The sequence below is a fragment of the Ascaphus truei genome, chromosome 3, assembly GCF_040206685.1.
Source record: "Ascaphus truei isolate aAscTru1 chromosome 3, aAscTru1.hap1, whole genome shotgun sequence".
NCBI classification, from domain to species: domain Eukaryota; kingdom Metazoa; phylum Chordata; class Amphibia; order Anura; family Ascaphidae; genus Ascaphus; species Ascaphus truei.
Window position 1 is genome coordinate 99,805,405 of NC_134485.1, and position 14,666 is coordinate 99,820,070.

Consider the following 14,666-nt stretch of genomic DNA (forward strand, 5'->3'; position numbering starts at 1 on the left):
GAAGCAGAGTGATAGGATCACAAAGCCTACAGTAGTACAGTAGCACAGTAGCACATCAGAAAGTGCAAAGTGAAAGTAAACAAGGTCTGCTGCTTTTAGCAGAGGAACCAATACAATCATTTGAGAGAGGAATACAGGAAGGAGCGGAGTGAAAAGGCAACAGTGAAAATGTTTTCAAGTACGTACAGGCAGCCTATGGCATGTCCCATTTTACTTGTTAACTCTAACATGATAGGACTTGGAAACCTATTTTACCTTGAAATCCCAAGCAAAACATACATCTGTTTTTGCCTGTATTCGTGTAATTGTTATTAGTACAACTGCATTGTAAATGTCAGACTCCTTTGATGCCTTTGTTTATAAATTGCAATGTCTTTTAAAAGGTTATTAAAAAAATAATTTTGCTGCTGAACATTTGTTTCTGGAATATCTTTAACAATAACTTAAATTAAAAATTGCAAGTGTGTATTTTTTTTTTTTACACGCAGTCCCTCTTAACATTTAACACAACAACAGGATGTACAGTAGTACAGTAGGTGCACAATAGTCAGTGTCTCCTTGCATGAGGAAGAGACCATGATGTTTCCATTTAAGGCACATAAATGACCAGACCTGCCCTGTATACATCTGTGTAAAAACAAGAGAACATAAGAAAGACATTGAAATATGACTTGTATGAAGTACAGTACAGTATGTCATCTGTACCCAGCTGCAATACAGATGTATCAGACATTATTACGCCCGTTAAAGTACAATATAAAGCTTTAAACACATGTTTTTTCTACATAACCCTTCTTTTAAATAGCACTACTTTATAACACGCCAGCGTTAACACAAAACATTGCAATAATGGGTGCAATAATGTCCGATACATCTGTGGTTGACTAAAGGTTTTGTGCTTTAAGAATGCATACTGTGGAGCTCACCTCCTGCTCTTGTACATAAACAGGATTACAGTGTAAGTAAAATTAGGAATCTGGTGTAAATCGATTTCTTCACACAATGTTCCCTAGATATTCACTTTCAGAGTGCAATTTTTATATTGTGTTTTGTACTTTTATTTCAGAATTGTAATATAAAATAGAAGATGACATGCATAACAATCCATTGGTAAGTAAATGGTTGCACATTTAAAATAATGGTTGAATAGTTATGCCATGTTTTTCAACACTTTTATAAGTAATTCTGTAGCAAAAATGAATAATGGCAGTAATATCATATCAGATCATCCAAGATAGGTACGACTCTCCAATTAATCTTTCTGTGCATGATGGTGCTTCATCTGTAGGCACTTTAAGATACGCAGTACAATATAATATTGTTTTATCGGTAAGACAATTATAATTATTGTATTTCTTTTTTTTTTTAAACCTTTAGATCTATAAACCTACAGATAACAATGTTTATCAGATATTTTTTGATGTCATTAATCCCTCGACTGCTCTAATTTGCTGAAGGTTCTGAGTTTTAACCATTGGGAAAAGGAAACAGTTTTCCCTGCTTTCACACAATGGCTGTAATAGGCCTATAAGCAAATCACGGTTACATTTAACATTGTATGCAAAAGACTACACAAATATTTGCAGTGTTGCTGGAATTCTCGTTCTGTGGGGAAAGGGGTTGCAACATGGTTTATAATGGGTAGAGGGGGTGGGGGTAGTTGCCACGGTGAGGATGGTTAAGCCTCCAGGTGGGTAGTGGGGGAGGAGGGTTAACCCAATTATTACTATAGTGGTTACTAACCGCTAAGGTGATTAACGGGTTAGTGGCCAATAGTTAGTTTTTTAATTGTAATGTTGCTGCCCATAGAGGACGCTGAGGAAGCTGAGGACGGCCTTCATCCTGGCAGGGGTAAGTAGAACTTTAATTTACTTTATAGCGGTTCCCACAGCTATGGTAATGAAGGGCTTAACTCCTCCCGCAACTTTCATGGTAGGCCTAACCACCCACCCTGGGCAAAGTTCCTCCGTTCATCCACCCCCTCTACCCCCAATAAATCGGTTACTGTGGCTTAACTCCTTCATTGCCTTAGCAGCTAGCCGCTAAGATAATGAAGCTGTTTTTATGTTAACTTTAATAACAGATTATTGTAGCAGGTGGTCTAGTGAGCTGAACCGCATTAATTTCAGCCTCGGGGACCCCCAGCATACCGAGTTACAGGCCCCGGTATATAGTGCTGGTATCTCCCTGCATTGTTTAAATGTCCCGCGGGTAGGAGAGTGAGAGTGGTCTAGGTACTTGCCGTGGTCAAGGAGAGGAGAGATCGGATAGTCGTTGATGCGGTGCCAGAGTCCAGGGGTAGAGAGAGAAGAATAGTCGAGTCCGTAGCCGTTGTCCAGGGGTCAGAGAAGTTGGGAGTCCGAGTGCAAAAATACAAAACACGAACAAGGCAAGGCAACAGTAAGCAAGGAGGTAAACACACAAGAAAGTTTATGCTCAGCCAATTTGCCAAGGGGCTGGCTGAGCATACAGTATAAAGGAGAGAGAGCCAATGGGAAGGCTGCAGGGAGTGAGTAGCTGTATAGTGCTAAGCAGGGGCGGAGACTGTAGCAGCTGTGGAATAAGTGATTCCGTCAACCCCTTGAGTGCCTGTATCTGTGCGACGTCTGCACGTATTCCGCGTGCGCTGTGCGGTGCCCATGTCGTCATGCAGGCGGGACCTAGAGGCGGTCCCCGTGGTGTCAGTCTTCCTAGCGGGGCAGCGCCTGCGTGCAGGCTATGGCTGACGTGCATCACCTGTGATGTCGTAGGATATGTCACGGGGCGGAGCCTGGGAACGGTCCCTGCGGTGTCTCCCGTTCCAGCAGCGCGGTGCCTGGGCACAGGTTGTGGTAGGCGCGCGTAATTAGTGATGTCGCGAGATGCGTGACGGAGGCGGAGCCTTGTGCTGATCCTCACAATGGCTAATCCATTGTGTTAGAATTGGAAACTATTACTACTTTACTCATACCAAAAACAATAAAAAAATATTCACAGCTACAGAACAACTACCCATATATCTGGACACATGGACAATGTGGCTACCTTATGTGCACATACAATGTGAAGCTTTCTTTAAAACGCGGTTTATATGCTATTGGTTTTCTTTATTTATTCCAATGTACAGATGTAGCAAGAATTGTTTTCGGCACTGGGCAAGCTGTGGGACCGCAACTGCCCTAGTGCCGGAGGATTGTCGCTGCAGGGAGTCCAATCAGATTCATACGTGATCCAGGGGGAGCATGGGAGAAAAATAGAAAAATAAAAGAAACACAATATAAGTGCAGACAGTTTGATACTGAGTGGATTAGAGTGATCTTGTATCTTGGCTCATAAGTGTTGCCTACTCACAGGATTCAAATAGGACACGGGCAGTTTGACACAATGGTCTCAGTGGATTGGATCTGTAGATTCTAGATAGGTGCAGACTTCACTCTCAGCAGGACAGCATATGTGTGGAGGGAAAAAAAGTATACATAGTGCAGACCAGTAGTATAAACGGGTTTTACTTTATGAAACTTAAAAAATGCACACTTACAATAAAATCAATATGATAAAGCATGTATCACAATAATTGTGATGGGAGAGGGTGGACTGTAGATCTTAGGGCTCACCCGCCACCTTCGGTGCGCATACGATGCGTGGGACACTGCTCCGCTGGATGGTCCCTCTCAGTCCAATCAGAGGCATGACCCCCTCACCCCTGCAGCGTGACAGTGGCAGCACTCTCTAAAGCAGCCGCGCGCAAACTGGGGGCGCGCCCCCTTGGGGGGGCGCAAGATAATTTAGGGGGCGCGGGCTTCGTGCGGGGAAACCTGGGGGCGGCAGAGCTGTGTACGGGCGGCCAGAAGCTCTGTGCTGAGACTACTTCCAGTTCCCTGCTGTGACTGCCTGCAGAGGGGGCGGGGTTTTGCTGCGGGGCCTTCCCTGCACACAGACAAGCCCTCCTCCTCCTGTCTGTTACCCGCCCGTTTTCAGCAGCACATGGGGGGACCTGAGCAGACTTAGTTACTCCCTCCCCCCACCCACCCACCAGGTAGGTAGGTATGTGCTTTGTGGTGGGGTGCTATGTGGTGGGGGTTCCTCCTGGTCCTGGTTGTGCGGCGCATGCGCTAGAGGAACGATGCGCATTGGTTAATCCAAATTGGTGACGTCATTGGTTTGGCGCCAAAACGGCAGTCAGCTGTATTTAAATGTTCTGTGTATCGTGTATAACACTTCTTGATAAAGTGCACAACCTGCACGAAACGCGTAGAAGGGTTGCAACCCTCTATTTTATGGCTTTCCATTAAAGAGTGTATTTTGCCAGACTTGCTCTCTCTCACTTCTTGGCTGTGCGCTGCACACACACTGCATTTGGATTCTCCTGACCTGGATACAGCTGCACGCTTTGGAAAGAGCTACTGGGACTTCCGTGAGTACGTTTACCTGGGGCCAACCCAATGAGGAGGGGGAAGTGTCTCCGCACACATACCCCCACCTTCAGGGTGTTTTAGAGCCCCCTTATAGGTTTAGTGCTTTGATCATTTTAGTAATCATTGCCCAGTGTTTTGCTCTCCTCCTATCAACACAAGGATATAGGTCCTAGTATTTTTGAGCACCATTCTCTTACCATAGGTAGGTAGGTAGGTCGGTGTGTGTGTGTGTGTTTGGGTATGTGTGTGTGTGTGTGTGGTGATTGAGTGTGTGTATATATGTATGTGTGTGTGTATATGTATGTATGTGTGTGTGTGTATATATATATGTATGTGTGTGTGTGTGTGTATATATGTATGTGTGTATATATATATATATATATATATATATATATATATATATATATATATATATATTGTGGCAGGATGGTCGTGGTAAGTGAGGAGACAACGCGTCTTTTCCGGTGAAATAATGCGGATGGGTTTATTTGTCCAAAAACAGTAACTAAACAATGGGTACACTGTCCCTTTAAAATTGAAACGAAACAAAATCCTAACCCCGGTCGGGGTACTAGCTAAACAAAAGTGCAGGCTAACTATCTGGCTGGCTAGCTAACCTATTCCAGCCCAATAAAGTACAGCAAACGCAGTTGGCTCTTTACCTGGGAGCTTTATTCTTCCCTATTGGGACAGGATCGCTTTGGGCAGCTTGTGTCTGTCTTAACACTCCTCTGTCTTCCCTCTATGCCTCAGAGAGAGACTGCCGCCCCAGAGGTATTTCCTCTTCCTGTTTTTAAGCAGGTGAAGGAGCTTAATTCAAATCACCTGTGGTCTGCTTGACAAGCTGAGTTAACCCCTCGTTTACTGGATAGCATGCATACTGCTATCTCCTATTCACATACACAGAGTCAATGACCCTGTCACATATCCCCCTTCCCAGCGTAACGTTACTGAGTGGAGCGGCCCGTGCACCGAGACTGTGCACCCTAGAGAGTGCATCAGCATTACCGTGCAGTATTCCTGGCCGATGTTGGATCGTAAAGTTAAAAGGTTGTAACGACAGGAACCAACGGGTAACTCTCGAGTTCTTTTCTTTATTTCTGTGCATCCACTGTAGTGGTGCGTGATCTGTTATGAGTGTAAAAGACCTGCCTAAAAGGTAATATTTCAATGTGTACATTTAGGCAGAAAAATAAAAGCATATCTGTGCAAACATCAGCACAATGTTACCACAATGGAAAGCCTCTAGATGGAATGGTGTAGCCCTCTGGTGCAGCAGCTGTCTTCTGGAAAGTCACAGTGATATCTCTCACTTATTCTGGACCCCTGTAAGTGGCAGCTGCAGCCCTTGGGCTGTTCAGAGTTCCCCCACTGGTAGTGGCATCTGCTGGGCTCGTGGCATAAAAATGTCAGTTCAAACAGGCTTGGTTTGCTGTCCTTAGGGCACAGTGATGCCTAAGGGCTCTCCTCTCACTGCACACACCGCGCGGCTCACGTGGGATCTTCTTCCGGCGCTCGCGCACTCCCGTGACGTCACGGATGACGCGCGGTGTTGATTTCAATGGAGACAGTCCAAAAACAAAAGCACAGTATAGAAATCGCTAAAAATAGGTTAGGGAGGCTAGGATGGGGCACCAGACCCTGCCAATCTTTATCCAATGCGTTTCGAAGCTACCCAAAGAGCTTCTTCATCATTCTTGATCCCTGATGAAGAAGCTCTTTGGGTAGCTTCGAAACGCGTTGGATAAAGATTGGCAGGGTCTGGTTCCCCATCCTAGCCTCCCTAACCTATTTTTAGCGATTTCTATACTGTGCTTTTGTTTTTGGACTGTCTCCATTGAAATCAACACCGCGCGTCATCCGTGACGTCACGGGAGTGCGCGAGCGCCGGAAGAAGATCCCACGTGAGCCGCGCGGTGTGTGCAGTGAGAGGAGAGCCCTTAGGCATCACTGTGCCCTAAGGACAGCAAACCAAGCCTGTTTGAACTGACATTTTTATGCCACGAGCCCAGCAGATGCCACTACAAGTGGGGGAACTCTGAACAGCCCAAGGGCTGCAGCTGCCACTTACAGGGGTCCAGGATAAGTGAGAGATATCACTGTGACTTTCCAGAAGACAGCTGCTGCACCAGAGGGCTACACCATTCCATCCAGAGGCTTTCCATTGTGGTAACATTGTGCTGATGTTTGCACAGATATGCTTTTATTTTTCTGCCTAAATGTACGCTTAATACTCACCATTTTTTCACAAATATAATTTGTACTTATATACTTCACTATTGCGTTTTGCGCTGTTCTTTTTGTCTTTTTCTCCTAGTGTTTTGAGTGCTGAGCCACTCTTTCAGTATAGCAGCATACGCCTTCCTATATGGTTTTGTATACATTTTTATACAATTAGTATCACACCCTATGCACATTAATTATTGCACTCTAACACCATAGTGTGTGGATTTTGTTATAAGGTGAATTTTGGGTTGCGCACATATTTCTGTATCAATATTTCAATGTGTCTGTTGCCCACTTTACGGCCAGACACTCTTTTTCCACTGTGGCATATCTTTGTTCGCGGGGACACAATTTGCGACTTAAATAGAGGACCAGGTGTTCCTCTTCTCCTACAAACTGGGACAGTACAGCTCCGAGACCTACTTCGGAGGCGTCCGTTTGCAAAAAAAACTCCTTTTTAAAATCCGGGGCTACCAAGACTGGGTGACTACAGAGCGTTGTGCGTAGGTCTACAAATGTGGTCTCCGCATTACCGTTCCATTTTACAACATCAGGCGCCTTTGCCTTTACTAGATCTGAAAGCTGTGCAGCCCGGGTTGCAAAACGGGGTATAAGTCGCCTGTTGTAACCTACAATGCCCAGAAACGTCCTAACCTGTTTCTTTTTAAGCTGACGGGGCCAACTCTCAATGGCCTCAACTTTATTGAGCTGGGGTTTTACTGTCCCCCTTCCCACAACATAGCCAAGATATTTTGCCTCTGCTATGCCGACTGAACATTTAGCTGGATTGGCTGTAAGACCCGCCTCCCGAAAGGTTCTTAACACTGCTTCAACCTTTCCTAGATGTGAGTCACAATCTGGACTATGAATTACTACATCGTCTAAGTATGCTGAGGCGTAGTTCGAGTGTGGGTGTAGCAACTTATTCATCAACCTTTGGAAGGTTGCAGGCGCCCCATAAAGACCAAAGGGTAAAACAGTATACTGAAATAGACCATCAGGTGTGGAGAAGGCCGTTTTCTCTTTTGCTGACCTTGTTAAGGGGATTTGCCAATAACCCTTTGTAAGATCTAAAGTGGTTAGAAAACGTGCCCTCGCCAACTTCTCAATTAGCTCGTCTACCAGTGGCATAGGATAGGCATCAAACTTCGAGACTTCGTTTACTTTTCTAAAGTCGTTACAGAACCGTATTGTCCCATCTGGCTTAGGTACCAAGACAATAGGGCTGGACCATTGACTATGGGACTCCTCAATTATGCCTAGATCTAGCATTTTCTTTACCTCTGACTGAATAGCCCCTCTTCTAGCTTCTGGGATTCTATAAGGTCTTATCTTAATGACTACCCCAGGCTTGGTGACGATATCATGGGAAACCATCCTAGTTTTCCCTGGTACGCTGGAAAAGACATCTCTGTTCCTCTTTACCAAATCTACAGCTTCTCTGTGTTGTTCAGGTGTAAGTTCTGCCGATATTTGAACAAGTGGTTCCTCCCCTTTCCTGGATTCGTTAGCTACTACGGACAGACATACCTCTATCCTTCCAGGCTTTTCATAGATTTATGTGATAGATCTGCTCTACCTTCCTCTGGTCTGGCTGTCGAATTTTATAATTCACCGGGCCGACCTGTTCTAGAACCTCATATGGCCCCTGCCAATGTGATAACAGCTTGCTTTCGGCCGTGGGAACAAGGACCATTACTCGGTCCCCTGGTCGGAAGTTACGAACCGTAGCCTCTCTGTTGTAAAGGTTCCGTTGGGCCCTCTGTGCCTCTTCTAGATGCTGTCTGACTATGGGGGTAATATGCGCAATACGGTCTTTCAAATCTTCCACAAATTGGATGACATTTTTCCCTGGCACAGCTTGTTGCTCCCACTCTTCTTTGAGGCTATCCAGAATCCCTCTTGGGCGTCTCCCATACAGGAGTTCAAATGGGGAAAACCCCGTAGAGGCCTGTGGTACCTCTCGGATAGCAAACAAGAGATAAGGCAACAAGGGGTCCCAGTTCTTCCCATCACTAGCGACCACCTTTCTCAACATCATCTTCAACGTCTTATTAAATCGTTCTACCAGTCCGTCCGTTTGCGGATGGTACACATAGGTTCTTAGGGACTGTATTTTTAGCTCTACACACAAGTCTCGCATAAGCTTTGATGTAAACGGAGTACCTTGATCTGTCAAAATTTCTTTCGGTATCCCGAGTCGGGAAAATATCTGTAACAATTCCTTAGCTATAGCTTTGGAGGAAGTGTTACGTAAAGGTAGTGCCTCTGGATATCGAGTGGCATACACTGGCGACACACTTTATTGAAGTGTGACCAGTTCCGCAAGCCGGGAGATTTCCCGGCTTGCAAGTGGCAGCCCCTCGGCGTGCCGCGCGTCTCCGATGCGCGGTCACGCGTCATCAAGTGCCTGCGCCCCCTGCACGCGCGTCCAGGGCTCCCCGAGGGAGCCCTGGTGTCCCGCGATGTGGGGGACGGCGGCAGGGGGTTCCGGGGGACCCGGCGGACCCGGCAGCGGTAGGGAGAGCGCCCCGATCGGAGGGCGCTCTTCCGCTGCTTTGGCGCGCGCCCGGCACCCTCCGGCGCGCGCCAGGATACTGCTGCGGCCGAGAACGGGCAAATGCTCGAATAAACTCGGCCGCAGCAGTAGTCTAGGATCACCAGAATGTACTGATGACCCTTGGCAGATTTCTCCAAGGGACCCACTCTTTACTGCATTATATATCCCTGGTCAGTAAAACCTTTTTAGGATTCTTTGCTGTGTCTTCTCTACGCCCAGATGACCCCCCAACAAATGAGAGTGTGCTAGCTCTAGGACCTTCCTCACTAATGAACTGGGTACTAACAATTTTTCTATTTCTTGGCCCTCCTCTTGGCTCACATGGTATAACAAATCATTCTTAATATAGAAATATGGATAGGATTCCTTTGTGGTTCCTTCTACCAGGACCCCATTAACTTCTACCGCCTGGCTAAACCCATTTTTCAACTGGGGATCATTAGCCTGTTCTCTACCAAAGTTAGTTAAGGACAGTTCTAGATTTCCAAAACCTTCCTCATCGGGAGTTTGGTCGGTTACCTCCACGGGTAACCATATACCTGAGCATCAACAGGCCCTGTCTCGGACAACTCTTCTCCCTCTGGTCTCTCTCCGTTAGGAGTAGTGACCAGTGCTAACTGGGGTGGGGGTGTACCTCTTTTTTCTCGGTCCTACGTTCTCGTTTTGACTTAGGGGTTTTAGACACCTCGGCGACTAATTCGGGGTCTGTAAACGGAAAAAGCTCATCTGGAGTAGGACTGTTCAAGGTGAGCTGTCCTCTGATAAGGGTGTCAAAACCAGGGAAATTACAGCCTAACACTAGGGAATGGGGTAACTTTGGTACAATTGCTGCCATAGTTTCGATGACTTGCCCCTCGACCTTTACTTTTATCAGAGTCGTGGTGTACGGAAGCGTACACCCATGTACACATAATACCCGCAACTTCTCACCCTGGGGTAACCGGAGAGGCTTAACCAACTTCCCGGATACAAGTTAATATTGCTCCCTGAGTCTACCAGTGCGGAGACTGGTTTTCCATTTAACATCACCGTGGTGAGGAAGTTGTGGGTACGTTTTCCCTCGCGGGTCATACCCACCACTCCACAAAATTCAGATTTCACAGAACCATATGCACACTCCATTGGCTCAGACAACTGTGGGCAGTGAGCCTTAATATGCCCAGTCTCCCCACACTCAAAACAAACAATTGGCCCAGTTCGTTCTTGAAACCCTTTCTGAAATTTAGAGTTTCTGTCCCTATCCAGGTTTTCTTCCACCCGTTCAAATCGTGCGAACGGTCGTGGGTCCTGGCGCCAGCGCTGGCCTCTACTGGTCGTGTTGGGACGTGGGTTGTAGTTGGTGCAAGTGGGACATGACAGTTCACGGGTAGCCAGAAACTGCTCCACTGCGCCTACCATGGCATCACAAGAGAGGGGATCTCCCTGTCCCACCCACTGTTGAAGGTCCTGGGGTAACGCTCGAATGAAGCGGTCCAACACCACCATCTCAAGGATCCGTGCCGGGCTATGTTCCTCTTGCTTTAGCCACTTGGACGCTAGGTGAATCAAATCCCATAACTGGGATCTGGGCGGCTTCTGTTCCTGGAATTTCCACTTATGTAACCTCTGTGCACAAACTGCGGGAGTCACACCAATCCTTGCAAGGATTTCGCTTTTCAGACAGTCATAGTCTGCTGCGGCTTCTTCGTCAAGGTCACAATATGCTTTTTGGGCTTGCCTCAGTAGAAAGGGTGCGATAATCCCAGCCCATTTGGAGCGGGCCCACCTTTCCCGGGAAGCGATTCGCTCAAAGGACCTGAGGTATCCCTCGACGTCATCGTGCGGCGTCATTTTCTGTAGGTACTCGTTCGCCTGGACGGGCCGCGTCGGGCCGTACTTGACAAGCCCATTTTAATCTGGGACAGCTGCTAAATCAGCTGCTTCTGTGTGTCTGCAACAACATCAAGCTGGGCTGCAAATAACCGGTTCGTCTCGCGTTGTGCAGCCGTGCTGTCCTGTCCCTGTTTGTTAGCTTCTTGCTGGACAGCGGTGCTGTGTACTAAGGCCTTCACAACGTCCTCCATAGTGGCAGCTACCGCGTGGACAGTTTCCATCAGACGCAATCTGTAACTCCGCCCCTATAACAGGGTGTTCGACATCCCACTTCTGACACCACGTGTGTTAGGATGGTCGTGGTAAGTGTGGAGACAACACATCTTTTCCGGTGAAATAATGCTGATGGGTTTATTTGTCCAAAAACGGTAACTAAACAATGGGTCCACTGTCCCTTTAAAATTGAAACGAAACAAAATCCTAACCCCGGTCGGGGCACTAGCTAAACAAAAGTGCAGGCTAACTATCTGGCTGGCTAGCTAACCTATTCCAGCCCAATAAAGTACAGCAAACGCAGTTGGCTCCTTACCTGGGAGCTTTATTCTTCCCTCTTGGGACAGGATCGCTTTGGGCAGCTTGTGTCTGTCTTAACACTCCTCTGTCGTCCCTCTATGCCTCAGAGAGAGAGACTGCCGCCCCAGAGGTATTTCCTCTTCCTGTTTTTAAAGCAGGTGAAGGATCTTAATTCAAATCACCTGTGGTCTGCTTGACAAGCTGAGTTAACCCCTCGTTTACTGGATAGCATGCATACTGCCATCTCCTATTCACATACACGGAGTCAATGACCCTGTCACAATATATATATACCATAATACTGAGTTAAGTTATGGTGAGTAAAAAAAGTGACAAAAACCCTCCACAGGAAAGCAAATATGCAAATACAACTGTATGCTCATCTGCATGTCTTAGGCAGGTCTGCAACCCCGCCTTTCCCCATTATCACCCAGCATACAGCACTACCACTGCAGCAAGGGATTCTGGGAAATGACATGCAAATGAGCACACAGTGTCACTTTTTGCCTCAAAAACCATTTTTAACATGGTTCCCTATAGGCTTAAGCTTGCTGCATGGTCACAGCTTTGAGCACAGCCAGGGTTAAGGTGCATACCCAGAAAACCACCCACAGACAGCTGTTTCGACCTTGATGGGTCTCATCAGTGTGGGGTTGATTTTAACTGGATATGCATAAGAGGCTATGGGATAGGCTATACCATAATACTGAGTTAAGTTATGGTGAGTAAAAAAAGTGACAAAAACCCTCCACAGGAAAGAAAATATGCAAATACTGTATGCTCATCTGCATGTCTTAGGCAGGTCTGCAACCCCGAGGGATGGAAAATCTATTCATCCCTCGCTCCCCCTACTCTGTTTTGTCTCTACGTTTATCTAAGGGCTTTGGATCATCCCTTTATCAGGGGTAGAAGCAGAAGGGATCGCAAGAATAACTCTACACCAATAGGAATTAACCACAATAATTGGTTTCATCGCTTCTCTGAAATTCTGTCACTAAAGGTAAGCGCCTGGTTCCTCCATACAGGTCTGCAACCCCGCCTTTCCCCATTATCACCATCATTATCAATGAAATGATCATTTCCCAGAATCCCTTGCTGCAGTGGAAGTGCTGTATGCTGGGTGATAATGGGGAAAGGCGGGGTTGCAGACCTGCCTAAGACATGCAGATGAGCATAAAGTTGTATTTGCATATATATATATATATATATATATATATATATATATATATATATGTGTGTGTATATATGTATGTGTGTGTGTGTATATGTATGTATGTATGTATGTGTGTGTATATGTATGTATGTATGTATGTGTGTGTATATGTATATGTGTGTGTATATATGTGTGTGTGTGTATATATATGTGTGTGTGTGTATATATATATGTGTGTTTGTGTGTGTGTTTATGTGTGTTTTTATGTATGTGTGTGTGTATATATGTGTGTGTGTATATATATGTGTGTGTGTGTGTGTATATATATGTGTGTGTGTGTGTGTGTGTGTGTATATGTATGTGTGTATATATATGTGTGTGTGTGTGTGTGTGTGTATATGTATGTGTGTATATATAATATATATATATATGTGTAGAAATCCTCAAAGAGGTAGGAGCGGAGCACAGCAGAATGGATGCAGGGGCTGAACACCAGAGTAAATAAAAATCCTTTAATTCACGATCAACATCATGGTAGTGGATAGACAAACTTCTCTTACGCGTTTCAGGCTTTCGCCCTTTATCAAAGAGAACCAAATTTTACTGCAAGTGCCCCGCTGATATAGGTCTCTCCCCTCCGCTGCCAGCTGATCAGGATTTCATAATTTGTTGGCGCGAATCGCCGAACTGCAGTCTGATTGGCTGTCTCTTACAGCCAATGAGATGAATGAACCGGCATATTGTGTGCAGGGGGCGGCTCAGATCAGCGGAGCGGCTGCAGCAAGTCTTTGCAATAGGTTAAAAAGCAACAGCAGTGTACACAGTAACTTTTGAAGCATATTAAAAACAATATGATGTTACAAAAACAATCTACCAAACTGAAATGGTGGTATGGAGGATAATACAGTGGGGAAAGAAGGGTATCTATATATACATAATTTATAACAGGACTGTTATTGCAACCAACTGTATAGACTATAAAGAAATTGGTCTATGTACAAATAGCCAGTTGTTTAAGTGAAGTCTAAATGATCTTAAAGACATATACACTGTAGGTAGTCCTGATATATTGACTTAATGTTAGTAAAAATAGAGCCAACATAATACACATTTGATCTCACACCTATACTATCAAGTTATTTTTGTTCATGCATATCACATATATTGCTTCTATATAGTTTGTTATTTCTTATATAATTAATAGAAAAGGAACAGATAGATAGTATAATGCTAGTCATAAGATACATTTCTTGTCACATAAACTCTTTCTGTATAATGATTTATTATGTATTTATTATGTATATACCAGATAGACAATGAAAGTGCTAATTTCAAGATGTGTTTGTTATCAACTGCTTATGTATTATATGGTTCTAATAGAGGTGAGTCATTGTCAACCCATGTTGTATAAATGTTTTATATGAAGATACAATAATCATGGGCACATTATTATTTGTGTTATATTATTTCAGGAAATGTTTCAATTCCCAGTCTGTGTTCATACCATTGGGAGCCAGTGTTCCTAAGGTATATATCCAGTGCATTTCTCGGCGATTGAGGAGTGATTCTCTATCACCTCCTCTAGGATGTATAGCTATATGTTCGAGAGCACTGAATGTTAGGCGATCTATTGAACCTTGAACACAATTCTTAAAATGTCTGGCCACTGGGTAATTGTCATCCTTATTCCTTATAGTTCTAATGTGTTCCCTGATTCTTATCTTAAGTGGTCTTGTTGTTCTTCCAATATAATTACACCCACATGCACATCTGAGAACATAAATAACAAATTTGGAGTTACATGTTAGAAATGAATTGATCCTATATTTACGTCCAGTGTATATGTTCCTTACTGATTTCATTGGAAGTGCGAATTTACAGAAATTACATGTTCCACATTTGTGAAATCCCTTTGGTAGTTTTCTTTCAGTAGCCAGTCTGTCTCTAT

At 45.0% G+C, this 14,666-nt stretch overlaps 1 protein-coding gene across 1 annotated transcript in view; it reads left to right on the plus strand.

Annotated features, from left to right (window-relative positions):
• The window catches only part of LOC142491671 (arylsulfatase D-like), a 61,812-nt gene continuing 47,146 nt past the window's right edge, over nucleotides 1-14,666 (plus strand). Inside the window, exons 1-2 of the mRNA XM_075594582.1 lie at nucleotides 1-178; nucleotides 1,067-1,110. Coding sequence (XP_075450697.1) covers nucleotides 1,088-1,110 — 23 coding nt within the window. The 5' untranslated portion in view covers nucleotides 1-178; nucleotides 1,067-1,087. The remainder of the gene's footprint in view (nucleotides 179-1,066; nucleotides 1,111-14,666) is intronic.